We start from the raw sequence: 26859 nt of genomic DNA, 5'->3' as shown, positions 1-26859 counted from the left end.
ATTTTTCATTTTCATATCTAGACCTGAGTCTCAAAGGACAGTTTGCATTTTATATTTTAAAATATTTTAAAAATATTTAAACTTTTTTTTTCACTTCCTCCCCCTATTTTATTTTTAATTGAAAACCACTGAGACTCCACCCCCTTTTCTCACCTGTGTTCCTGAAGCTTCTCTTCTCCTCCCAGCACCCGGAGCGTGCCTTCGGACACGCGGAGCCACGGCAGCCCCGCCGCTGGGCGTCCCGGCCCCTCAGGCAGCGACTCTGCGCCACCCAAACCCATCAGCAGTGCCCATGATGCCAGGTAGTCTCACTCCATCTGTGTCATGTCCCCTCCCACCGCCCGTGTGCCCCTCTGCAGTGACCTCAGCTCTGGGGGCGCGTCCCGAGACATGGCGGGACAGCCTTCCGGTGGCAGGGGTGATGCTCAGGCCCCCAGCGGGGTGTCATGGCCCTGGGGCTCCAGCACTGACCAGCGCAGCTAGATAATCTGCCTGAGTTTTGTATTGCCCTGGAGTGAATATGGGCCCAAATGCCCAGCGTCTCTGCTAATAACAACTACACAGAGTATCAGCGAAGAGGAGTGGGCCCGCGGATACGTGGGTTTTGGCAAATAGCGCCTTTGCTGAGGAGCTTCTGAGGAGCTACTCAAAGATGACTTCTAGTTAATACCATTAGGTGGTGATTTGTTTTTTTTAAGAGGTTCATTTTTCTAACCAAGCTTCCTAATTTATACAGTTGTTGATGAGAAGTAGTTTATAACTGGAAAAAGGAGTTCATGGGGTTTGTGTCTCATGTGAAGAACAGACCGTTATTGGAGAAAGCGCTCAGGCGTTCAGCAAGCTTCAGAAAAATTGAAGTCTCTTGCATGAAGTCTTCTGTCTTTATAAGTAATGAGGATGCTGCAGTTTGCCCTTTCTAGTTGTTGGGTTTTTTTCACTTGTTTGTTTGTTTGTTTTGGCCGTCAAGGTCCCATACTTAATGGAGAAGGGACATTGGTCACTCTTAATTCCATCCTGGTGCCTGGTGGGATGGACTCTGTCACTGTTCTCATCTTCCAGTAAGGATGGTGATAGAGTCAAACAAAACTGACCAAAAAAGATGAAATTGTGAAGGAACTCAGTGCTCTGTATCCTGCTCCTAAGAAAAAATCTTAGAATAATGTTGGCAGAAAGATGACACATAGCTTTAGAATTTAAAATAGACTAGAGTGTTTTTAGCCTTCCGTTATAACAGTCTCAAATTTCTACAGATATTTCCACTTTTCTCATTCATTTAAATAATTAATATTCCTAATTTTTAATGACAAATGTCTGTAACCTAAAAAAAATCAGTCTTTCACAGCTTAAGCAGTCAACTAAAAAAATTAACAATTAACATTGAACAAATTCCCATTTACTCTCTTTTTTATGTATAGAACATTTCACGGCAAACATTGCCGCATAGGCTTTATGTCCCTGTTGGGGGGTTGAAACTGTCTTTTTGATAAATACAGTACGGGAAGCCACGTGCCCTAAAATGCAGTCGTAGTTGAGGAGAACTCTTCACCAGAACCGTGGTGCCTGGTCCCACATCTGCTGCTTCCCCGCTCACAAGATTTCTCCAGAACTAGAGATCTCATGAACTGCGGTTTAAGGCTTTTATAAGTCAGTGGTGTGTACCCTAAGTGTGCGCTGGTGTAGCAGTGACACACACGCATTTTGTCCTAGGCTTCGCATAAGTAGTTTTTCAGCGCTTTGTGAGTGGAATTTCATAAGTGTCCTTCATAGATGCTTTAGGATGATCCTTGAGGTTTAGAAATTTTACTACCATCGTAACGTGCCACCTCGAATGCCTTTTTCTACAGAAGAATAAAGTTTTCTTTATGGAGGGGTGTGTGGCAGTGGAGACCAGCAGAGCCAGTGAAGAGGTGCAAAACCGAGGGTCAGCAGCCCCGCTGCTGCCCTGCAGCCTGGCACATGCTCGCTGTAATTTCGTGCCGTGGCCCTTCCCGGGGAACCTGTGGGGTGGACCTTGAGATACACCGCCTTGTGCCCGAAAGCTGGGGTCTCAGCGCCGTGCCAGGCTGTGAACGTGCTGTGAGGAAGCAGAATGGTACCTGCGCTTCCTGGCATTGGTGGGTGTGTGTACAGCCCCAGAATGTCTTAGAGATACATCAGCCAGTGAAATTTTTTGCCCCACAAATCCAATAAATATTTTGATTTGATATGGTTTGACTTAGGAAATAGGCTGGGCTTCAGTTATCTTACCTTGTTTGGAAAAAATGTTTGCCGTGTTGTGCTTGCTGGATCTGGCTCTTATTGGTTGGCAAGAGCTGATTGATAATTTTTTAGGAATTTTGCAAACCAGTCGTTACACCAGAGAAATTGTTGAAGTCTCCAACCTCCCCGTTCCCCCTGCAGCTAGTTGTTAAACATTCACCCGAACCACTTCATGTAAGTGTGTTCCCTTGCCTATTAACCCTGGCAAAAATCTGAGGATTTTTGGCTAATTTCATTTCTGGGAAATCAGGAAAACAGAGGCGTGGAGCGGCTTCTCCATGGTCCCGGTCTCGGCACAGCTCAGGAGTGGGATGTGTGTCTTCACTTGAGCATCAGTGCTTTTTCCATGAAATGGTACTACGAAGACTTCGTAATGAACTACATGGCAGGAGAAGATGCCCCCCTCTTCAGACTTGACAAGTACTATACTGGATTTGAGAGTTTAGGGAAATGGAAAAGCATTGCATACGTCATAATTTGTGAACGTCTGTCCAGTAGACCTTGTTGCCCTAAACCCACTCAGTGTATAATAAAAAAAAGAGCATAAATGCTACCATACTTCATTATATTGTTTAAAGAATAGGCAGTAAACTTATTAGTAAACTAACACCTTACTTATTTTGGATGATTTGAATTACAGTTTTAACACTCCCCCTTATTTAATTCTGGGCTTTATTTACTCTGGATGGCTTCTTTCTGGATTGCTGAGCACTTCGCTCTGTTCTACAAAAGCAGCAGACTCGCTCTGTCCCTTCTGTGTTGCGCCTCCTGCTTTTGCACCTTTGCTTGGCTACTGCTTGAGAAATCGTTAGGTATTCCTTTCCAATTGCTTATTGAGAGATTTGAGCTCTTTTGAAACATGTAATGATTTTAGCACTTTTAACAGAATTAAGTACAGAAATATAGGTGTGATGATCATTTTAAATAAAAATTAACCAGGGTTGGCTCATAGTTTTTATCCATCCTGGGCTTAAATTATGGCGCTTTCATTACACATTAGTGACACTTCAGTAAATACTGTGTTTTTTTTTTTTTTTTTTTTTTAATTTTTGTTGCTGTTTTTAACATAAAATAATGTCTTACGCAGTCAGGTTCTCGTGTGTTGGCTGTGGAGGGATAGCAATGTTGCTGTCCTTCCGAACTCCAGAGCCAGGTTTCTCAGCAGCAGCACTGTTGTTCTGGGTGAATAATTCTTGGTTTGGGGCTGTCCTTCGCATTGTCCTTTACCCCCTAGATGCCAGATGTTCCTGGCGGGCAGCATCACCCCCGGTTGAGAGTCACTGCCTAGGAGAGTCTCACAGGTCTGTCATTCTGAGTTCCATTGAATTGATAGCTTAATTTTTAACAATATTGAAACAGGGGTTCCAGTGTCCCTGAAAACGATCGCTTGGCTTCCATAGCAGCTGAGTTGCAGTTCAGGTCCCTGAGTCGTCACTCAAGCCCCACTGAGGAGCGAGATGGTGAGTGTGTAGGGCTGTCAGCTGCATCCCCAGCTGACCTGACCTTTTGCCTCGGTCCACCAGTTTCTACTGTTGCCAGTTCTGCTGTTAACAGAAATGAAGAATGAGAAACAACAGAGCTTTGCAAGAAGATTTAACGCTGAGCACATTGGCTTTTTAACATAGAAGCCTTTTTAGCTGTATTTGCATTTTCTACTTTTTTTGCTTAATACTTTTTAAAAATTATTATCCCTAATATTTTAATTGCAGAGCACTCTTATTCACTTTAAAAATACACAGAAGTGGTGCTGTGTTTGTTGATGATATGCTGAAGTTTTATTGCACTGCAGAACTAGGAGTCTAGCAGTTGCTCCTGCTGTAGCCCTGCTGGGCTCCCGGGCAGGACCTCTTGAGGGGGGCCTCCAAAGAGTCAAGCTTCCCCTCAGTTGTCTATTCCTTGTGGGAAGTTTATGCAGTTAAAGTTCTGTAACTCCATTAACACCTTCTTTGGTGCAACTGACTATAATGATTGTAGAGACAGCTTTTCACACTCACATGAAATGGAAATTAATCACCAGAAATGACAGGTTGATGGTAACTAATCATCACTACTCACCATTCCAGTCTTGCTCTGAATTAAATGAGCCTATTTGTTCTGTTGTCTTAATTTGCATGGAAAATATTTCTGCAGAACCAGCATATCCAAAAGGTGATTCAAGTGGGTCAACTCGAAGAAGTTGGGAACTTCGGACACTTATCAGCCAGACTAAGGGTAAGAGAAAGAATGTTGAACTTAAAATGTTTAAGCAGAAAGTGAGTGGTTTCAGCTAAAATACGCTTTAGCTTCTGAATTATTAGACCTTCTGCATGAACGTTTTGTGATCTCTTTTATACGTCTGACATCACTTTCTTATGTGCTGTGATTGTGTACATTTCCCTGTTTCTTACGATTACAAACTCCTTTGGGTCAGGAACATGGCCTGCTCAGTTTTGTATTCTTTAAGCTGTGTTAACTTTATGTATCATCTAGGTGGGCCCTTAGCATAATTCTTTGTACATGGTAGGAATATCGTAAATATTTGTGAAATGAGTAACCCTTTATTTCTTATGTTAAGAAGTTGAGAGAAAGCATTTATCTTACAAAGCAGGTGATGAGTCAGTACAAATCAAAAGAATAAATAGGAAAAACCCCTGGTCTAGCACTTGATGAGCCACAAAATGTTTTCACATATTCTTCGTCACAACGATTTTGAGCCACAGGCAGAATAGATTCTGTTCTCTTTTTATAAATGATACCAGTTTCTGACAGGCCAGATAATTTGGTCAAGGCAGTAAATAGAGAGCTGGGGCCAGAATGCACTGCTTCTGCCTCCAGGTCCGGGGCTTTTTCCACACAGCGCCCCTGGCCAATATGTGTGGCTGAGCAGGAGGGGGGTGGTCCACCAGGGCCCAGAGCCTTCAGGAGGGATTGAGGGGTGGGGAGGGTGGCTGGCGCTGGGGCTTGAACTGGCCCTTGCAGGAAGGACAGGTCTGCATCAAGCCAGGAGGAAAAGTACAGAATGAGAAACACATCTGGAGGCCCAGTGACTAAAGAATAGAGCAGCTGGGTCAGACCAGATAGTGTGGATGTCAGTGGAGGCGAAATGGAAAGGGCGAGGGGAGATCTGACCATGGTCTGTCGTCAGCGATGGGCTGAATGGTTAAGGCCTTACCCGAAGGTGGCGGGCAGCCCCCGACGCCTCTTGAGCTTGAAGCCACCTGTGCTCACGGAGGGCGGAGAGAGGGAATGGGCTGAGGTGGGTTAACTGCTGCCTGAATGGGAGGACACGGGGACGGGCTGGGACACTGCTGTAGTAATGCGTTGTCAGACGATGAGATGTTGGGCTCAGGTGGGCTCTGGCAAAGGAGCGGAGGCAGAAACTGAGACGCAGCGTTGGGCTGTCCAGGGGCAGGTTGGGTGTGGGTAGAGGGGGTGGGGAATTTCATCGGTTCGGGGCTGGGTGAGGGGAGCAGGGTTTCTCCATCGGCTCTCGCGTCACCAGTGCTTCCCACGGATACCAGGTCTTCGTAATAATTTTCAAAACAAATACTTTGTGGTCAAATAAACTTGGGAACTCTTGGGAGCGTTACAGTTTACATTGACATATTAAAGACTGGGAAAGCTTGAGAAATTTTTACTGTTAAATGTTTCTGGGAAAGGCCTTTTTTTTTTTTGACAGTGGAGTCCATGGCCTCACCGCTGTGAACTCTTGCTCAGTGCCCAGCAGACTTGATGTGCATGTATTGAGGTAAAGGAAACGAGGATCTATGTTTTTAAGAAGTAACTGTAGTTGGACACTGTAATTGGACCATTGTACATCTCTGGGAATTTCTTTCTCAAAGTAGCCTTTCACTCACCCCATCCTAAATGATCTCTTTGTCGGAAAAGACAGGCTCTTAGAAAGTTCGTAACTGCTGTTTTAGATGTCTGTATATGTGAAAGATATTTCTTACTGTAAATCATGATAAAATAAGTTGGAGAAATAGAGATAGCTTGATGGGAAAATAAGGAGTAATAAAAATTATAAGATAGCTAAAACTTACCAAGTATTCCTGTGTTCGGGCACTGGGCTAAAAGTGTTATGTGTGTGATTTCTCTCAGTCCTCACAATATCTCTGTAAACGAGGTATTATTACCTTCATTTTGCAGATTAGGAGTTTGGTGTATAAAGGAAGTTAATTAGCTAGCCGATTGTCAAACACCTAGAAGATGGTGAAGCCCGGGCTTTGTTCCAGGCATTCTGATTCCAGAGCCTTTGCTCTCGAGACAGGAAAACTTAATTGCCTCCCCTAGAGATGGCTTCCTGGAAGAGGAGCAGTATTTCTGCAGAGCCCTGGCAGTGAGAAGACGGGAAAGTGGGGACAGGGGCGAGGAGTGCGGCTCGGTTGCTGTTTTCCGTAGCGCCTTTTCAGTAGGGCTGGTCCAGAGCCTGTGGGTGGAGAAAGGGGGTGTGGCTTACAGAAATGAACCCGCGTAGACCCTGCATAATGGCCTTGGAGTTTTGATAAACGGGTTGTGATGGACCATGACATAAATTATGTGGGAGAATAGCACTGTCAGATTTTGTATTTTAGTAAGGTGATTCTGGTCAGTGAGAGCGGATTGGAGAGAGAGGAGAAACCTAGACGCAGAGGGTGGTTACTGCAGAGTCTAACCAAGAGTCTTGGGGGAGGAAGTGATCGGTTTTGTCTGACCAGCTTCTGTGTTGTGTGTGTGTATCTATATGCTGGGTGGTGTCCTCTGCAGGTGTTAGAGTTTGATGGACTTTAATTCCCCTGTGGTATATCTGAGTCAGTAACACTGTGATGGAGTGCAAATGTTTATTGCTCTGTTTTTATTTTTATTTGCCCGAAATTGACCTGATTATAGCTGTGGGGACTACTGAGTTGGCAATTCTCCCTGCAGATACTGCTTCTAAGCAAGGACCCATAGAAGCCATCCAGAAGTCGGTCCGATTGTTCGAAGAGAAGAGATACCGAGAGATGAGGAGAAAGAATATCATTGGTCAAGTTTGCGACACCCCTAAATCCTACGATAATGTCATGCACGTTGGCTTGAGGAAGGTGACCTTTAAGTGGCAAAGAGGAAATAAAATTGGTAAGGGAAATACAGAACTTGATTAAAAGATGGCTCTGTTAGAAATAGCAACAATTACACTTCTTTAGGTTAAATCTTACAGGATTGGCCCTTTTCTCTTCAGACATGACAAAAGCACACCCTTTTTATCTTTTGTAGAGGGTTCTGGGTTTTGGTTTCATTTGTAAAATGTGTTCTAAGAGCAACAGAAGTGAGATTTTTTGAAAGGGGGTTTCCAGTCGTTCATTAAATTGAGTAGTTTTGCTTGATAACTTAAGAAACTGCCAGTGGAGAACTAACTATATAGATTTTACCCATTTGTTCTAGTCTGTATTCTTTTTATCTTATTCCCTTAAGACCGTTACTGAAGAGAGACTGGATACAAGTAATGATAGAGCAGCCTTTTCTGAAACACTGCTCAGTTAATTAATTTTCAGGTGAAATAGCTTCTTGTAAAATAACTAGGTTTTACTAGATTGTGAGAAAAGGAGCCCGGCTGTATTTCAGGTCTTCCCCATTTAAATGCATCTGTCTGCTGAGCATTTGGGTCTGAAGAAGCAGCCACAGCTGTGACCCAGGACTCTGTGAGCCTCAGGACACACAAGTGTTCGTGGAGCTGTCAGAGCAGAAAACACTGAAAGGAATCAAGCACTTTATAAATTGTAGTAATTCTTGTTATCAGTCTTGCTCAGCCATGTATCCCCGTAGTTTAACGCCCCAAAAGGTGGGTTGGTGGAATGTCCACTCCCACAGCCCTGGGCGTACAGCAGTGAGTGCATTTGCACAATAGCCAGGCTCTCTGAGCCACCCCTCTGCCCACGCCCACCCCCCACCTCCCGGCTTAGACCTCCGCAGGGCCACAGGGGCTCAGAAGTGCGCACTGGGGTGCATAGTGCTCACCTTCACGCCTCTTCTGGGGTTTGCCAAAGTGCATTCTTCTCTGTACACTGGAATTTACAGGTAAGACCTAGTGAAAAGATTGCCTAAGGCTCTGGGTACTCAGAAACGTTCAGAAATAGTTTAGATCTTGCAATAGCAGACCACAGAGAACACGATTATAGATGTGTAAATATAGATCTGGAACTGGGAGAGATGGTTACACATTTGAATGCATTAAAACAGCCTCACTCCGGTGACTGAGAGCAGCGTGTCTTTTCCTGTCCCAGGGGAAGGGCAGTACGGGAAGGTCTACACCTGCATCAGCGTTGACACCGGGGAGCTGATGGCCATGAAGGAGGTGAGTGCTCTGCCCTCCGGGGCCTTTTTGAAGCCTCTGAGTGATAGACACTTGGAATTGAAGCCTGTGTTTATGAGGTTCCTAGTGTGTAGAGCTGGCCCCAGTGCTTCCGTGCTGACTCGGCCAGGCCTGGGGCTGCCTTGTAGCAGCTACACTGCAGGGACCAGTTGGCCAGCACGCTGAGATGGTGTGAGAGTCAAGGCCCCCAGAGCACAGGTCCCTCCGGCACCACACTGGGGGCTCAGCGCTGCACGGAGGGAAGCAGAAGTCAGTTTGGTGGAAGCTGGCAGGGCGGTGTCTGCAGGGGCATCTTGTGGAGGGACTTGGTTGTCATGGGGAGATAACGCTGGTGATGAACTTCTGAAACGAGCAGCGTTTAACTGCTGGAGGTGGGAGAATGGCAAGGGCAGGGACAACCTGGGGAAGGCTGTGCCGGGAGACCCCTCATGGCTCAGAGCCGAGGGCCACGGGGCTAGGGGGGCTGGTCGGTCCCCCCGGTGGCTGCGCAGGCAGCAGGCCCCTGCAGGCCCGGCCCACGTCCCTCTCCTGAAGCCCTGCTGCGCTTCTTTACCCTCCCCGTGTGGACTCAGCCGCGCTGCTGTGATCGCCACGTTCCAGCGTGGCTGTAAACTTTGTAAGGACAGGATCGTGTCTCATCTTTTCCTCTTGCCGGGAGCCTGAACACCTGTCATGACTTCCTGTTTGAGCTTCCGGTTAATTCAGTCTGTAGTTGTGAAGATGATCCCATTAGCTGTTATCTTACATCACATGTTCTAGAGCAGGCGTGTTTAATTCACTGGGAGCAGCAAGGGAAAGAAAGTCTGGAAGTAAAGTCACAGACCCTCTGACCACGGTCCTGTGGGTCTGGACAGTGAAATTGTCAGCGTCCCTGCTCTGGCGTTCAGCGTCGGTGTGTTTCTAGTTTGTGGCGGTGCCAACAGTAACCAACAGTTTTCCTTTTACAGATTCGATTTCAGCCCAATGACCATAAAACTATCAAGGAAACTGCAGACGAACTGAAAATATTTGAAGGCATCAAACACCCCAATTTGGTTCGGTATTTTGGTGTGGAGCTGCATAGAGTAAGCCACCTTTGGTCACACTGTTTGGTGTGAGGAATCAGTAAGGGCACAGATGGAGTCCTGTTCTACATCACAGGTCTTCTCATTTCAGAGCACAGTAACTTTGCCTAATTATCAGGAAATCTCCATGAGTTACACCATTTCTGCCTTCTCTCTGAAACTAGAGGAGTTCTTCCTAAAATGTAAGTTGTAGACTGTAGTCGTTAACCCGACATTATAAAGCACTGAAACCCATCCTGCCAAGCAGAGGATTTCTCTAACGCCCCTTCCACAGCCTCTCGTTGCTTTTTTCTTCCATTTTTTGTTGAGCACACTGAAGTAATGCTGTTTTTGATTTTACATGTACTTAAGGAACTGTTGTGAAATGAGAGAAAATTAAAACCTCAAATTCTTTTCCCCCTTGTGTTTAGAAATAAACACTTTGCGGGAAAGAGAGTAAGTTGGAGCATCTTGGTGGAATACGAGCTTCCAGGGGAAGTTGGACATCGGTGATTTTTAATGTTTTCACAAATTCAGATTTGAAAAGGATGTGTTTCAGTACTTAATAATATATTTATAGGGACAGCCCTGTCGGTCCCTGTCTGAGATTATATAGCAGACTTAATTTCAGAGAATTACAGGCGTTTATCACCTGCGATTTGGAGCTGTTCTTATCCCAGCTAGCTGTATAATTCCAGACAGAGGAGGCAGGCAGAGACACCGCTATGGAGGAGTCAGAAATGACTGTTTTAAGACAAATTTAGGACCGTATTCAGGACGACAAGTGTAGCATAGCATTAGAGAGAAGGTCCTTTTGGGGCGTGGCCAGTGAAGCGGTCCAGCGTCTTCACTTAGGGTGCAGGTAACACAGGGCTGCATCTGGTTCCTCGCAGGAAGAAATGTACATCTTCATGGAGTACTGTGACGAGGGGACCCTGGAAGAGGTGTCGCGGCTGGGGCTGCAGGAGCACGTCATCAGGTTGTACTCTAAGCAGATCGCCATCGCCATCAATGTCCTCCATGAGCACGGCATCGTTCACCGGGACATTAAAGGTACTCTGCACTCACCGCCCTGCCAGAGAGGCGTCTGGCGCCCAGCACGCAGCACCTGCTCCCAGGATGCTTGTTCCCACCCCACACATCCTTTCTCCACTTCCAGTATCCTTCCATGAAGAGCCCAGCATTAAGAAACTGTACAGAACGCACGTCTCCGTCTCTGAGTGTCTGAGTTGGCTCTTCCTGTTCAGCACGGCGTTTAGCCAAGTCTGTTTCCCCAAAATGGTATTTGCTGTCTTATAGGCCAGTCTGGCCTGCCCTGTGTATTTACCAGACATTTGCGAGCAGAGCGGCCTTTCTTCTGTGTTAGGAGCTTCGTGTATTTACGTATGACCGTTGTGAGCATATAAGTGACAGTGAGTCGGAAATCATGACTCGCAGCTGAGCCTGGGGAGGCAAGGAGAGGGGTTATTTACGCCACCCTCAGTGGAGAGTTCTGCTAAAGATCTGGTCACATGGATTGATTACAAGTGCTTTTCCTTTCTTGTGAGGGGAAGAGCCCTGCTTCTGCCTCAGAACTGTCCCTCTTACATTTGCCTTAACTGCACATGCCCTGACCCTTGTATTTGGGTGTGTTGGGGATAATTAGAGCAGCAGATTCATTTTGTCTCTAGCTGGCCCTAGACTGAAGGGTTCCATCCTGTCCCGTCATCTGAGGCCACACTAAACAGGTTCACTCCAGAATCAGCCTCACTCCTGACCAGGCATCACTCACAGGGGCTGGGTTGCACCAGAACCTGCCTTGCTGGCTGTTGGAGTAACTGCTCTCTCCGCAGCTCACCCTGGATCCCAGCGCACACCAGCCTTGTTGCCCGCCTGCCACTCCACCACATTGTTCGCATCTGGGATTATTCTGGGCATTTGCTAAATTGGCTCTTGGTCAGGCCAGGGCATTCCCCATTTCTGGTTGTTCTGACTCCTGAAATGGGACCTTCACGTCATTGGCTGTGGCTGTAAAGAGAATCCTTGAGAGCCCCTGAGTCCAGGCCGTCCACGTGCGGGCTTCGGATAGTCTGCGTAGCTCAGCATGGCTAGGGGTGTACGTGTGTGCGCTAGCTCCAGAACCGCGGAGTTAGCACCACGTCATCCCCCATGGGGACCACCTGCACTGGGGGCACTCGGGCTCTGAGAGTGAGCAGACTCCAGCTCACGCATGGCTGGTGGTCTAACGTGGCTGGCTCTGTACTGCTTTTGGACGGAGCTACTGTCGGACACATAGTGCTGAGCTGTGTGGCTCAGTTGGAGGGATAACGTCCTGTAGCCTTCGGGAGAAGGCAGAGCCGCCCTGAGGGATGAGCAGTAACCCAGAGTCCAGCTGGAGGACACATTAGGCATGTACACTGCTTGTTGAGTGTGAGACAGTCATGGAACGGTCTTCGCGGTCACAGTCTGAAGTAGACCTAGTGACGGCCTCAGACACGACTCTGCAGCGCACAGTGCGTGCCCCGCTCCCGTGTGCCTGCTGCTGCCTGGAACAGGCTCTGCTGACCATGCAGAGCTCTGGTTTTCAGGGGCTGCCGGCATGGGCATCTGTATTTTTTTGTAGTTTCTTTTTAGGTATCTCCCTGGGCTTTTAATGTTAGAATTTATGCATGTTTCAGTTCAGAATTTATTTGTCAAAGCTGTATGCACTGATAGTAAAATTTCTTTGCTTTATATTAACATTTGTGAATAAGGCTTAAAATCTTTCTATGATTACACTCTGCAAGGAAAGTTTTATAAGCCTTTATAAAGTTTAGGTTACCATGGCAACTTTAAAGTGCCTGCATCGTGTTTCAGAGGCTAAGGCTGCTTGTTCCTTGTTAGGTGCCAACATCTTCCTTACCTCATCTGGACTGATCAAACTGGGAGATTTCGGATGCTCAGTAAAGCTTAAAAACAACGCACAGACCATGCCTGGTGAAGTGAACAGCACTCTGGGGACAGCAGGTGGGTCTGGCTGGACTTGTTTTTGCGCCGGGCTCATCCAGTGTGCTCGGTACCCAGACTTTCCCTTCTCTCTGCTCTGCCGACGTGGAGAGCAGGCCAGGGCTTCCAGCCGTGTGAAGGAGGGCCCGTGCCTGAAAGTGCCCGTCAGGTGGCGGGATCAAATTTCTCCCTGAAGTTAGATGAGGGGGAAAGGCCTCTTTTTCTTCCCAGAAAAACCTGTTATTCACATTGGGCTTATTGATAACTATTCTAGTTGAAACAATACTATATTTAAATTGTGATGATTTGTTTTTACTGTTTAGGAACATGACATAAAATTTTATATCTTCTTTTATGGGTTAAATTTCATATTTTCATTGTGCATACAATTTGTCTGAAGTTTTGCACAGATAGTCTTTTAGAAAATAATTTGGCTCCTAAAATGTCCATTCAAGAAATCGATTTGAAGTATTTATTTTCAAGTTTTGATATTTTTTATTATGCAATTCAGAGAAGGTTCCCCCAGACAGATCATCAGTAGTTTCTTCCCTGTGGAATATTAGACGTGTTAATGTGGTGTTTGGCTCTGTTAATGCACGGCGCTGTACTCACAACCCCTTCTTAACCACTGTGCTGGTGACTTTTAAAGCATACATGGCCCCAGAAGTGATCACTCGTGCCAAAGGAGAAGGCCACGGGCGCGCAGCCGACATCTGGAGCCTGGGGTGTGTCATCATAGAGATGGTGACTGGCAAGGTAAGCCGGGCCCGCACCTGGGGGACAGGCCGAGCAGGGACTTCACGTCGGCAGGGCGGTGGTTGTGCTGTTACTGTCATTATGAACACTGGGCACATTCCCTGCTGATTAGAGAACATGACCTGCCAAAGGTACAATAAGTTAGGGCAAGCGACAGACTAGGAACCAAATATTTGTCAGATGTATGACTTAGAGAACTCTTCAGGGGAACGGCAAAATAAAAGCATAAAGCTCTAATTAAAACACAGAGAAGGAAGCAGCTACAGAAAGAAACATGAAGTTGAGAACTTACGTCCATACAGAGTGGCCGTGCCTGCCTATGTCAGCTTTACTCATAATTGCCACAAGTTGGAAGCAACCAGGATATCTTTCAAGAGGTAAATGGATAAACTGTGGTAATCCACATGATGGAATGTTATGCAGCAACAAAAAGAAATTGGGCCATGAAACCACACGGAGGAACCTTAAGAGCATACTGCTTAGTGAAAGAAGGCAATCTAAAAACACCACGTGCCGTATGACTCCCAAGGACACGACATTCCAGAAGAGGCGAAACAATAAAGGCAGAAAAGGATAAGTGGTTGCCAGGGGCTCTGGGAGTGGGAGGAAGGACAGACAGGTAGAACACAAGGATTTTTAGGGCAGTGAAACTGTTGTGCGTGACACAGTATCTGAGAATTCTGAAAATGGATCTTCTGATGAAGACACTGCTATTGAACAATTATACAAACGTATAAAGGCACAGTGCGTGTGCGAGCATGGCACTACTTAAAAAGCAGGGGTGTTAGAAACTTCCTAAGTATTATTGGTAGGAAATTAAATTTCCATCCAGCTACACCTTACAGCTGCTGAAAAGAGTAAGTGCTGAATGAATGTTAGCTGGTGTTATTTCTGCTAGTGTGAATACAGAAAAGGAGCCCGCGGTGCTTGCTATCTCAGTTAACCCATACATCAGGAACAGAGCCAGTTCTCACACTGAGGAGGACGTACCGAATGACTGAGCGCTGGTGCACAAAGGAGAACGCCACACAGACCCAGCTCTTGCCCCCGTGATCAGCTTTGCACTAAAGGAATTTGATGCTGATCATTGAACAAGGCAGCATATTAAACCTTCCTGTAAAGATAACTGTTGAATTTTGTTTTATTGACATTTTAATATTATTTTATGTATTTCATTTGTTCATTTGCATAATGATGGCATCTAGATAATGCTGGACTAGTAGGACATTCAAATGGGGCAGGCAGACTCTGCCCCTCGCCTAGTTTTGTAAATGAAGTTTTATTGGCACATGGTCTGGCCTGTGCTGCTTTCACGCTGCAGTGGGGGAACTGAATCGTGACAGAGACCGGACAGCCTGCAAACCTAAAATACTGACCGTTTGGCCCTTTAAGTAAAAGTTTGCCAGCCCCGATGTGTGTTAATATTGAGATGCCCAAAGACATTGGGCAGTTGCCTTTTTCTGTGGCCATGTAACATTAAAACCTGGTTTTCTTTCTGTTTTAGAGACCTTGGCATGAATATGAACACAACTTTCAGATCATGTACAAAGTGGGGATGGGGCATAAGCCTCCAATCCCTGAGAGATTAAGCCCGGAAGGAAAGGACTTCCTGTCTCACTGCCTGGAAAGCGAGCCGCGGAGGCGGTGGACGGCCAGCCAGCTCCTGGACCACTCCTTCGTCAAGGTCTGGCAGGCTGCTGTACAGTCCTCTCCGTGTTTGAGTATTTTGCATCTGGCACTTAAGGAAATCTGGAAACTTAGAACATCTGTATCTGAAATGGGAAGGAACTAAATGTCTTATGCCAGGAAATTTGTATCTGTTTTTCCTTCTGGAAAATGCTCCTGAGGTTCTCCTCCTTGCTCCATTTCAGTGGTCTGAGGTGCACTGGGGACTGTTAAATGGGATTTTAAATGGGACTGGATGAAGGATGTGGTTTTTCCTCTTGAGAGTGTGCAGTCTACCTGAGGACAGGGTCAGTAATGACTCATCTCTACCGAGAGCGGCCGCAGGTCAGTCATGACCGAGCATGCGGCAGAGCTGTGGTCATGGTATGATCCTGTGTCACAGGGTCACTGAGAAGAGGAATTTAATCCAGCCAGGTAGTCCCAGCTGTTCCTTTCTTTAGAATGAGGTACTTGAGCTGTTTGGGAGGGTTTAGCCATGTCAGGAAACACAGAGGAATGTGGCAGTCAGAGTGGAAGAGACATGGACAGGTGCACCACTGAGAGGGGACAGCGGTCAAGGAAGTGTGTCCAGGTCAGTACTGACGGAGCACAGGTTGTGGCAAATGGCGACAGGTAAGGCTGGGAAAGGAAGCAGGAACCACGTGAAGGGATTTCAGCTTCACTGTAAGCATCGCATGATTAAACTGTGTTTTAGGACAGTCACCCTGGAGGCAAGAGACTAGTTGGAAGCTGCTGATACAGCTAATGGGTTGGGAGTGGGAGGTCAGGGATGAGTTATCAGGGATAACGTAGGAGTTAAGATGGCCATGAGTGAGTAACTGGATGTGAGAGGTGAGCGCCAGGGAGGAGTCCGGGCGGCTCCCGGGCATCACCAGCTTCTCAGATTTCATTCACCAAGACAGGTCGAAGGCAGCTGGTTGAGGGTTGGGTCAGGGAGATGATGGTTTCCTCTTAGGCAGATTAAGTTTGAGGTGTATTTGGAACATCTGCCTGGGGATTTCAGACAGGCATTTGAATATTTGGGGCTGGCACTCGAAAGAATTGGGGTGGGATACAGACTTGGGAGACACAAGCATTGCTGGGGAGAGTATTTAGAGGAGAAATGGAATGAGAATGGAGCCCTAAAGAAGACGTGTAAAGGGCCCAATTTATAGTGACTTGATACGGTACAGATACATTCTTAAGAACGCTTTCAGTAGGCAGTCCCTGGAGCAGTCGCTCAGCACTGGCGTTCACTGGACTCGGCCTCCCCGCTGGCTGGCACGGTGCGGGGGCATCAGGGTGCATGGGTGGTGACTTACCTGTGAGGCCGCGTGAATGGGGCTCAGCTCAGCTCTCTCCTGCTTCCTCGCAGGTTTGCACAGATGAAGAATGAAGCTCATCAGTCTGTGGCCTAGTGGTGTGTGTACTCGGAAAATTCTCTAATCACTACTGTATGTAATATTTACATGAAGACTGTGCTGGGAAGAGGTGTAAGCCTTTTTAACCTTCCAAGACTGAAGACTGCACAGGTGACGAGCGTCACTCCTCCTGCTGCTCCTGTTTGTTCGTTGTGGCACGGACCCTCCTGAGCGATGGTGTCCACGAGGTAGAGAAGCTGCGTGTTAAGTGCCATTACTACTGTACACGGACCGTCGCCTCTGTCACCTCCGTGTCTCGGGGGACTGAGAATCGTGACATCAGAGTAGTATTTTTGACCTTTCTAGGTTCAGAAGCAGTTGTAGTGTTATCAGGCGTCCTGGGCCTTGTTAATCCCCTGTTTGTTGAGTGCACTGACTGTGAAACCTGACCTTTTGTTGTTGTTGGCAAGCCGCGGGTTTGTTATGCAAAAGGCTGATTAATGAAATTTAAGAAAAAGGTTCTTTTTTCAATAAATGGTTTATTTTAGGAAAGCTCAGTTATATTGTCTTTTAATGGTTATCAGCTTCAGAGCCAGCACATTATCTGATACTCCTGTGTCCTCAGCAGAAGGGGTGAGTCCCGTGTCTGAAGATGGGCACTGGGCTAGGAGTGCCTTCAGGGTCGAGAATCTCCTCACTGAAAAGTGGAAGTCAGAAATGAAACAACACTAAGGCCCCTTGAAAGTTGTGCGTATTAACCACAAGCTTATAACAGGTGGAAGGTTAAGCCTTGTTAGCACATGTTGGGGCTCCATTTATTTTTAAACCGAGATGTGTAGGTGCCTGGTCAGTGTAAATACTGCTGAATAATCTCTGGACAGGAAAGCATCTTTTTCAGAATGTCAATGTTTCAGCAGTGAGTTTTCTAAAATAGCCCAAATTATGTCATTGCTGGTGTCCTTTTATTATTATTATTATTTTGCTATTAAATTTTTTAAAAGATCGACCTTACAGCTTCCTGAAATCTTTTTAGGGCATACGTGACTCACTCCTTACACGCAGCAGGTGACCCTGAGCAGGTAATTGCCCAGACAGGCTCTGCTTTCTCCTTCTCTCCAGGGGAGCGGGTCCCCTCAGCATGGAAATAATGTCCAGAGAAAGAGGGCATCACAGAAGGATTTGTACAGGTACTTAGAAATTTTTTAAATTCAACTTTTTAAACAACTTTTTGAGGTATAATTTACATAGTATTTAAAGCACACAGTTCAGTGATTTTTAGTGTAGTTGTATGGTTGTACAGCCATCATCATAATCCGTCTTAGACAATTCTCTTACCCCCAGAAGAAACCTCCCGTCCATTTGCAGTCACCCCCCTCCTTACCCCCAGCCTCAGGCAGTCACTACGTCACTTACAGTCTCTATAGATTTGCCTATTGTGGACTTTTAATATAAACAGAATTTTACAATATGTGGCCTTTTGTGTCTGCTTCCTTGCTTAGCATGATAATTCTGAGGTTTGTGCATGTTGTAGCGTGTGTTCCTGCTTCATTTTCTTATTGCTGAATACTGCTCCATCGTAAGGCTAGGCCGCGTGTTTCACTGATTCATCTACTAGTTCCACTTTGGTTATCATGAATGCCCCTGCTCTGAACGTTTACATACAAGTCTTTGTAGGGACCTGTACATTTTCCTTTCTCTTGGATGTGGAACTGCTGGCTCACGTGGTAAATCCACGTTCAGTTTTTTAAGAAATTCTCAAACTGTTTCCAAAGTGGCTGCACTGTCTTCCGTTCCCAGCCAGCAACACATGAGGGTTTTAGCTTCTCCGTGCCCTCGCCGACACTTGATACGATACTGTCTTTTGTTTTCGTAAAAGCCATTCTAGTGTATGTGAAGGGGTATCTTGCTGAGGATGGCAAGTATTTCTTGTGCTTGTTGGCCATTCACATACATTTTCTGGTGAGATGGCCTGTTTGAATCTTTTGCCTATTTTTAAATTGGGTTGTTTGTCTTCTTACTGAGTCGTGAGAGGTTTTTATACATTCTGGATACAGGTCCTTCACTGGATATATGATTCGCAAATGTTTTTCCTCCCATTTTTTGGCTTATCTTTGCACATTCTTAATGGTTTCTTTTGAAGTGTGGAAGGTTTAATTTTGAAGTCTGGTTTATGCGCTGTTGATACCGTATCTAAGAAACCGTGACCTGCCTCAAGGTCATGAAGATCTACACCTGTGTTCTCTCCAAGTCTTGTAGTTTTAGCTCTGTCATGTATTTTTAATGTTTGTATATCATATCAGATAAGGGGCCAAGTTCATCCTTTTGCACGTAGATATTTATCAGCCCCAGCATCCATTTGTTAAAAAGACTGTTCGCTCTCCACTGAATTGTCTTGGCATCCTTGTTGAAATCAGTTGACCGTAAACCTAGGGGTTCCTTTCTGGACTCTCAGTTCCAGTCCATTGAGCTCGGTAGCTGCTGTCTTATATAGAACCACAGTCTTGAATAATGTAGCTTTGTAGCAGATTTTGAAGTTGAGAAGTGTGAGCTCTTCAGCTTCGTTCTCCGTTTTCAAGATTGTTTTGGCTATCCTGGGTCATTTGTATTCCCCTATGAGTTTTAGGATCAGCTTGTCAGTTTCTGTCTCTCCCACACAGCCCCTTCCTCCCAAAAAATCAACTGGGATTTTGATAGACTGCACTGTACCTGCAGAACAGCATGGCAAGTATTGTTACCGTAACAATATTAAGTTTCTCCATTTATGATACAGGATATCTGTTTATTTGGAACTTTAATTTCTCTCAGCAGGACTTTGTAATTTTCAGTGTACAATTCTTGAACTTAAGTTTATTTCTGAATATTTTACTTTTCATGCTGTCGTAGATTAAAGTATTTTCTTAGTTTCATTTCAGATTGTTATTGCTCGTATCTGTCAGTACAGTTGGTTTTTGTACATTGATCTTTTATTCACTGGACGTGTTTAATAGCTGTAGTAGTTGCTTTGTAGATTCCATAGAATTCTCTGCATATAAAATCATGTCCCCAAAGGTAAAGACAGTGTTTCTTCCTCCTTTATAATCTGGATGCCTTATATTTCTTTTTCTTGCCTGATTGCACTGGCTAGATCCTCCATCCAGGATGGTGCTGAATAAGCACTGGTGAGAATAACGTTCTTACGGTTTTGACCTGAAGTGGCAACATTCATTATTTCACTGTCAGGTTATGACACGTGTTAATTGTAGGGTTTTTTGTAAAGGCCCTTTATCTGGTTGAAGATGTTTCCTTCTATTCCTGGTTTATTGAGAGTTCTAATCATGATTAGTTGTTCAATTTTGTCAAATGTTCTTTCTGCACCTCTTGAGGTGATCGTACGGTTTTTGTCCTTTGTAAGTATATAGTGTATTATATCAGTTGATTTTTGGATATTAAACCAATCTTACATGGCTGAGGTAAGTTCTAGGTGATCATTGTTCATAATACTTTCTAAGTATTGCTGTTGCTGTATTTAGTTGTAATGTTTTGTTGAGGACTTTTGCTTCTATATCCATGAGGGATATTTCTGTGGAGTTTTCATTTTTTGTGATGTCTGTCTTTGGTATCAGGGTAATGCTGGCCTCACATAATGAGTCATGAAGTTTTCTTCCTCTTCTCTCAGAGACTATGAAGATTTGGTATTATTTACCAGACTTCCTCTCCTCAGCATATACTCAGCAACGTTTGGTAGAATTCACTAGTGAAACCAGCTGTGCCTGGGTTTCTCTTTGTGGGAATTAATTACTAATTCAACCTCTTTACTTGTTATAGGTTTATTCAGGTTTTCTAGTCTCCTTTAGTCAGTTTTAGTAATTTTTGTCTTTCTAGGAAGCTGTCCATTTTAGCTGAGTGGTCTGATTTGTTGACATGCAGCTGTTGATAGTATCTCTTTATAATACTTTTAAGTTCTGTAAGGTCAGTAGTGATGTCTACTCTTTTATTCCTGATTTTAGTATTTATGTTTTCTTACTCTTTTTCTTGGCTAAAAGTTTATCCCGTTTTGTTGATCTTTTCAAAGAATCAATTCTGATTTCATTAATATTCTCTATTGTTTTTCTGGTGTCCATTTCTTTTTTTTCCCCTCACACTAATCTTTATTATTTCCTTCCTTCACATGCTTTGGGTTTAATTTGCTTTTTTTTTTTTTTTAAGTTTCTTAAGAGAGAAGATGGTGAAGGCAAGAATTATTGTAAAAATAATCTACTAGGCCATATAGTTACAAATAGAGCATATATCTTGAACATATTGTAAAAATAGTTTCTCAATAATGTAAAAGCAGAGGGTAGATTTTCTTTTTTCTTCTAAAATAGCAGCCTCAACAACTGACACTATGTTCTTTAGAATGAAGGCAGCAAACCTTTTGTGTGAAGGACCAGAGACTGACTATTCTTGGCTTTGCAGGCACTAGGACCTTGGCTGCAGCTGTTTAATCTGCTGTTGTGGCATGAAAGCAGCCGTGGGAGCACGTGCGGGAGTGGGTGTGGCTCTGTTCCAATAAAATTTTGTTAACAGAACAAGCAGCAGGTGGGTCTTAGTTTGCTAAACCCTACCCTGGAGCATTAAGCAAAATTAAGAAATGGCATTTTCTTAGGCCAGTAGAACTTACACAAAAGAGTATTATCTCTCAAAGGTAATGTGTAATGCTGCCGTATTCATACGTTTGCATGCTGCTATGAAAAGGTGAGTTATACTCTTACCAGGTCAAAACTGAGGGCCGGTGGCTGTGAGATAACAGGGCTGGCTCTCGTGGGCTCGTTTACACAGAGGTGCTGACAGCAGCTCCAGGAGGGGTTTGAGCTGGCTGCTCCGGAATGCATTTCTTACACATACGGGAGTGTGGGTCTGGCCCTTGAAGCATGCCCTTTTTCCCCTAATAAGCGGGGGATCGCACATTTTCCCAAAATCAGTGACCTTGTTCCTGCTGTCGTGTTGAAGCAGGTAACTCCCTTCTTAGTTGCTGTGTCTAAAGTCACTGCCTTGCAAATCACTGATTTAATGGTGCGATGGAGACCGCCATGCGGCTTGGGACGCCTGTCAGCTTCACCCTCCCCGCAGCCCAGCAGCCCCACATCCCCAGCCGCATCCTGATTGAACATCAGAAGGGTCCCCTGTCTCCCACCCTGGGGTGGGTCCTCTAGGCACATGCTCCAGCGGTCTGCCATTTCGTCACATCACTTTTTCTTTTCTTGAGTCAACTAATATAAGTTCTAGAAGCACAGTTCTTTTCACATATCGTGAGGTGACTTTTTTCTCAGTCCATTCAAATCATTCCTGCTTGAGAGTGACTTCTTCCAAACACGTGTGCAGCTTCCGTGGTTTCCTGCCACCATCCAGAGGAAGTAATATTATCCAGCAACCCTAACTTCATATTCGTATCACTTACCTCCTTAAAATTCAAAAGCACCCAGATGCCAGAAATTTCAGAACTCTCTAGTCAGTCCAGTGTGTGAAATAAGGTTGTGTTTAAAAAAATATTAAAGGTAAAAACTGAGTCTTGCTCAATGAAAGGCTTCACTAACACAGCCCTAAGAGAGGTTTCCTAGATACTCAAAAAGATCTGAGTGGGCGCTTACTACTTTTTAATGAATTCACCGCCTTAATATCAGAATATCAGAATATCAGAATAGGACAGCCTGTGGGCACCGAGGAACGCCGAGCTTGGGTCCGCTCATCCTTTACTAGAGGAAAACTTGGCTTTTTTCACTGGTAACTCTGAAATTCAAAGTTTTGACTGATTTTATTATGGACTCATTGGGCTTGAGAAAGGTTTGTATTTTCACTTTAATCAAAAGACAACTGAAATTCAGCTATTAAAACCTCTAAACTGGGGTCCCTTCATTCAGTCTGTCCCGGCTGCGTGTGCACCATGACAGTGCCAGAGGTGGTCCAGGTGCCCATCCCTGCCCCCCAAGAGGGAACACTCTTAAGGAGACACACACTAGCTGTTGAGGTGAAGTTCTGAATTCTGCTGTTCCTGACCAGAATAATGGTAATTTCAAACAGTTGAATCTCATAAACAGATACCAGTTGGTGTCAAATGTGAATGGTCTGGAACGTCACAGATCAAGAGAACAGGAGGAGGATGTGCTTAGTCCTCTCCCCTCCTCCCGAGTTTATGCCCCGTTCTCTGCGATGCCACTGCCGCAGGACAGGAAGCCTCAGGGCATCTGAGGTGCTTGGTTCTCTTTTACATTCTTGGAAGCTCTGGAAACACTCAAACTCAGGCCAGGGATGCAGGAATGTGATTTGCTGTAGGCGAGCCTCAGAGCTTGCCTTTAGTGGATGGTCCGTGCTCGGGTAACTTGGCGAGGACTGAGCCCCCAGGCCTTCTGTGCCCGGTGGTTTCAGGAGGCGGAAGGACTGGCCCTGGGAAGACTGCTTCCTTTACCCTTTTGCCCAGTGTGTTCATCAAGGTTATTTCAGCCTCATTCATTCTGGTGAAAAAAAAATTTTTTTTTTAAACGCTTTTCGATGAAATCTCTGAAGATCATTTTAGGAAATCACCCTGCCAGGACGCACCCAGTTCCTTATTGACCCACCGTATCTTTATAGAGATGGGGAAGCATACAGAAAAGGGAGTGTTAGCAGCTGAACTGAGGTCCCTGATGATTCCTTGGCAAAGGCAGACAGACTCCCAGTGAGGGGCTGCATAACATCCAGTGTGTCCAACCCAGACTCTGTCTCAGAGTCACTGACTAGCTTCCCGTCTCACGAAGGCAGCAGTTAACCGTCAACGGGGCGGCCGAGTGGAAGGACACGGTCGTGTCGCAGCGCTGAATGTAGAGGCCAGCCAGCTCCCCCCACAGCTAGAGAGATGTTCCCAGCGGAGGTGGTCCTTGTCTCATTCCAGTGGTGGCTTCAGGACTCTCTGAGGAGGACCAGCTGCCGCTGCGGACCTGGCAGCCCAGCTCCCTTCCGCGCTCTGTAGGAGGAGGCGGTGCCGGCACATCGGTGAGCCCGTGTCTTCAGCTGCTTCACTTTGTGATCCAGAAACCGCGCATGGGAACCGCTGCAGTTAAGGCGTCGGAAACAGTTGCTGAAGGAGGTCGCACCAGCGGGGCCCTTCCTGGAAGCGCTGGGGAAGGCGGGACGGTGCCGCCCACCGCGGGCCGGGGCAGGGGAACTGCGGCGCATCCAGCCTCCCTGGTCTGGGCAGGGCACGTGGCAGGAGCGCAGGCGACAGCCCTCCTGCAGGCACTCAGACCAGCTGCGCGCAGGTTTGTTCCTCCCACTCCAGCCCGGCAGCTGTATGCTGTCTGGCACTTCAGGGAAAGCTGGGTGCAACCTCTTGTTTTGAGCAGGAAACAGGTCCCCTGGAGAATTTCTGCTAACACCTTCCCACTTCTGTCTGTATTTGTGGAAAGTTCTTAAAGCCTCAAAAGCCTCATCTGTTTGGCTGGCGTTCCCACTTCCCCCAGAGAGAAACCAGAAGCTCCCGGGGCCCCTTTCTGGCTCCGTCACATCAGCTGTTTCTATGTTTTGGCTGAGTGGTTTTTGGATTTTATATCTAAATCGCTGTCTTTCAGATCCAATTATGGATATATTAGAAAAACACTAACTTTTTTAATCTTTAAACATCAGTAGCCACTTTTACAAGGTCTTATTTAGAGACTACAGCAGTCAAGAGAGATTCCAGTACCCTCTGTGATCCTGTGGAAAAGGCTGTGTTCTCTCTACAGAAGATAAAACAGGTGGCCGACTAAGTCCAAAAGCACAGTAGTTCTTCCTCCGCAATTAGTCATGTTCCTCGTCACAGAATCCGTCCACTTTCCTTAAACTTGTTTCAGACGGTTGCCTTTTTTAGTAAAGAAAGTCACTTTGTGGGCTTGGTTTCCTAGAAATGTGTTAAACTCCCTGCCTCAGAGTTAGGATATGGCCCTTAATATCTGGGAGGACCCTGCACTGATCTCCAGTTTGCAGGAAACTTTGCATTTTTCTCTTCCAAGTTGGATCCCAGAGCAGGCTCTGAGCAGGGCTGACCTGAGCTGCCATGAGTTGGAGATGTCAGACAGACAGACAGACAGGGCGTGACGCTCGTACTCCATCACGCACTGTGCAGGGCCAGAGAGGTGGCCTCAGCCCTGTGGGTTTTTAATTCTTAGAAAAATAACCTGGAGCCAGAACCACTGTCTGCTGAAGAGATGGTGGTGTTTGTGAGGCCTGAACACGGGTAAAGGGGCTCGGGGAGGAGTGATGAGTCTTTCTGGGAGCCGTGCTCATCTCTGCCGTTACGGTAACGGGGCAGGAGGACAACCAGGTCCCCGTCCCGCGAAACTGTTCCCACGGAAGCTGCCAGGACCTCCCCCCAGCACCCCGCATTCCCTTGTTTCCTGCGGCAATTTTAATAAGAGGACCTGTAAGTTCTTTCCCAGGAGAGTATTGGCCTGCCTTCCTCTGGCCTGGACCCTTGTCTGCACGTGTGAGCAGCCTTGTCTGTCTGCTCGTTATGTTTCATGTTTGGTCCCAGAGCCGATTCAGGAGAAAACCAAGTGTGTCTGGGTCCCTTTTACGTTCCAGGCAGAAGGAGTGGGTGTATGTTATTAGATTACTACTATTGAAAGGGTAAGACACTGAGAAAAATGACATTTTTAGACACTCCCAGGGAAGTTCTGAGCATTTTTGACTTAACCACATGGAGGCACCTTTCTTCCACCCCTTACCTGTGTAGTGCTTAAAAGACCCTTACAGTGTGTTCATATATACTGCCTCATCTCACCCTGGAAACAACCCCATTTTACAGGTGGGAAAACGGAAGTAAAATGGCTCTCCCAAGGCCTTACAGCGAATTAGCTGCAGTTACGTGAGGGTGGCCTGTGCAGCTCGGAGCACAGCCAACACGTCTGACTCTCTGCTCTGTTTCCCACGGAGCTAGGAAACCCCAAGTGTAGAACAGCCCGATCCAGGTGTGGGCCGACCCCCAGGAACAGTGTGCGCCCCTGAGGTGCTCGGCCCTGGGCTAATGCCTACAATCTCTGCTCTGGTCGAGAGGCTGCATTTGGAACCTGCATGTGGCAATTTTGCAGGGCAGGAGAGGCACGGGGCCTTCAACCCTGTCCTCAGGGACACCAGCCAGAGTCAACTCAGGCCCCGGCCTCACTAACACTCTCTTCCCACAACTAAGCCAGAAAGTTCCCCTTTTCACTTCTGCAGATTTGCATCAATGATCCGTTGTTGTCCCTTAAGCAGAGAGCTTCTCTTAAACTCTGATAACTAAACTGGTGCTTGGTAAACACTTAGTGACCAAGAGCAAGCATGACATGATTCTTAATGGAATAAGCCTTTAAATAACACGGCCAACTTTTCTATGAAACAGTTCATCCCTTCTTCTGTAACCACAGCAAAACAGGAGGTAAGCACTGGGCGACAGGGAGCCGTGCAGGGAGAAAGGCTTCGCCTGTCCGGCGCGCGCATACCCGTCAGGCCAAGCACCGTGGCACCTCGGCCTGAGATCACGTGGCATCCAGGATCTAATTGTTCTCCAGAAATATAACTGGTTTTCTCTGTTCTTGTTTTGCACCTGGCGTCTGTTGACAGGCAGAAGTTTGCCAAAGTCCTGCACGTGAACTGTTACCTTAAAAGCTGCCCTAGGTGCCAAAGAGCACAACTCTTCCGCGTCGTGGGAGTCTGGGCTTCCAGAAGGAAAGCGGAAGCCCAGGGGATCCTCAGACCCCAGGGTGTGCTCAGTCTGACCCTGCTCAGAGGAGAACCTTGGCTCCTGTGTGGTCCTCTTTTAAAGTGAGCCTGCATTTGTTTTAGGGACCCAATTTCTGCTTGCCACTGAGATGAAGAGAGGATGTAAAGTCATCTCTCAAATCTCTGCAGAACGTCAAATGGCTGTGATGTTCAAGATCAGTTTCTTTGGGGAGTTGGAAGGAGACTCCATTGCAGGGGACTGGGAAACCAAAGCTGCCTGACAGAAGGCCCTGTCACTGTGTCAGAGGTGCTCAGCTAGTCGCCTGCATCTGCCATCTTTCATAATGAACACTCACAGGCTCCGGCACCTGCGTCTGCTGCTGGCGGCGGTGGTCGGGTGGCACACCCACCCTCTAGCCAGCCAGCACCTGGGCCCTCCTCCCTCGTAGCGCCCTCCAGATCACTGTGGGCCAGGACTCCAAAATGTAAGGCAGGGGCCAAATGGAAGGAGGGAGCGGTCTGTGTGAACACACCAGAGGAGCCAAACACTTTAATATTTTTTTTTGGTTGGGGGGAGGCAAAATTTAGTCATTTTACCTAAAGTGCCTTTTACTCTGCCTCTGGCAATCCAGGGTTACAGAAAACTCAGCACCAAAGGATCAAAGTGAACACTCCACCGTGTTCCCCATTTCTACTCTCCCCCTGCACCTCACATACCCTCTGAATGGTCACACTCACCCACACATCATTCTCACTCGTATGTGTTCTTTCTCTTACGCACACGCACACACACACACAAACTCGCGGGGAAAGAAAGGACCGAAGCCCACTGAAG

The 26859-nt window shown here is 46.3% G+C and overlaps 1 protein-coding gene across 3 annotated transcripts in view; it reads left to right on the top strand.

Moving 5' to 3' along the window:
• MAP3K4 (mitogen-activated protein kinase kinase kinase 4) overlaps nucleotides 1-16910 on the top strand; it is a 102979-nt gene extending 86069 nt beyond the window's left edge. Inside the window, exons 17-27 of one of the 3 annotated variants that reach the window (XM_074368040.1) lie at nucleotides 186-302; nucleotides 3619-3719; nucleotides 4390-4470; nucleotides 7144-7335; nucleotides 8481-8551; nucleotides 9517-9633; nucleotides 10506-10665; nucleotides 12475-12597; nucleotides 13226-13332; nucleotides 14837-15016; nucleotides 16373-16910. In XM_074368040.1, the coding sequence (XP_074224141.1) occupies nucleotides 186-302; nucleotides 3619-3719; nucleotides 4390-4470; nucleotides 7144-7335; nucleotides 8481-8551; nucleotides 9517-9633; nucleotides 10506-10665; nucleotides 12475-12597; nucleotides 13226-13332; nucleotides 14837-15016; nucleotides 16373-16393 (1270 nt within the window). In that variant the 3' untranslated portion in view covers nucleotides 16394-16910. Of the gene's footprint in view, nucleotides 1-185; nucleotides 303-3618; nucleotides 3720-4389; nucleotides 4471-7143; nucleotides 7336-8480; nucleotides 8552-9516; nucleotides 9634-9724; nucleotides 9816-10505; nucleotides 10666-12474; nucleotides 12598-13225; nucleotides 13333-14836; nucleotides 15017-16372 lie in introns of those variants that run through there. The other 2 variants (XM_074368039.1, XM_074368041.1) reach the window with 2 other exon arrangements.
• Nucleotides 16911-26859: the final 9949 nt, after the last annotated feature.

Source organism: Camelus bactrianus, chromosome 8 (assembly GCF_048773025.1).
Source record: "Camelus bactrianus isolate YW-2024 breed Bactrian camel chromosome 8, ASM4877302v1, whole genome shotgun sequence".
Taxonomy (NCBI): Eukaryota; Metazoa; Chordata; class Mammalia; order Artiodactyla; family Camelidae; genus Camelus; species Camelus bactrianus.
Note: the sequence above shows the minus strand (reverse complement) of the source record. Positions and strands in the feature narration are given on the sequence as shown.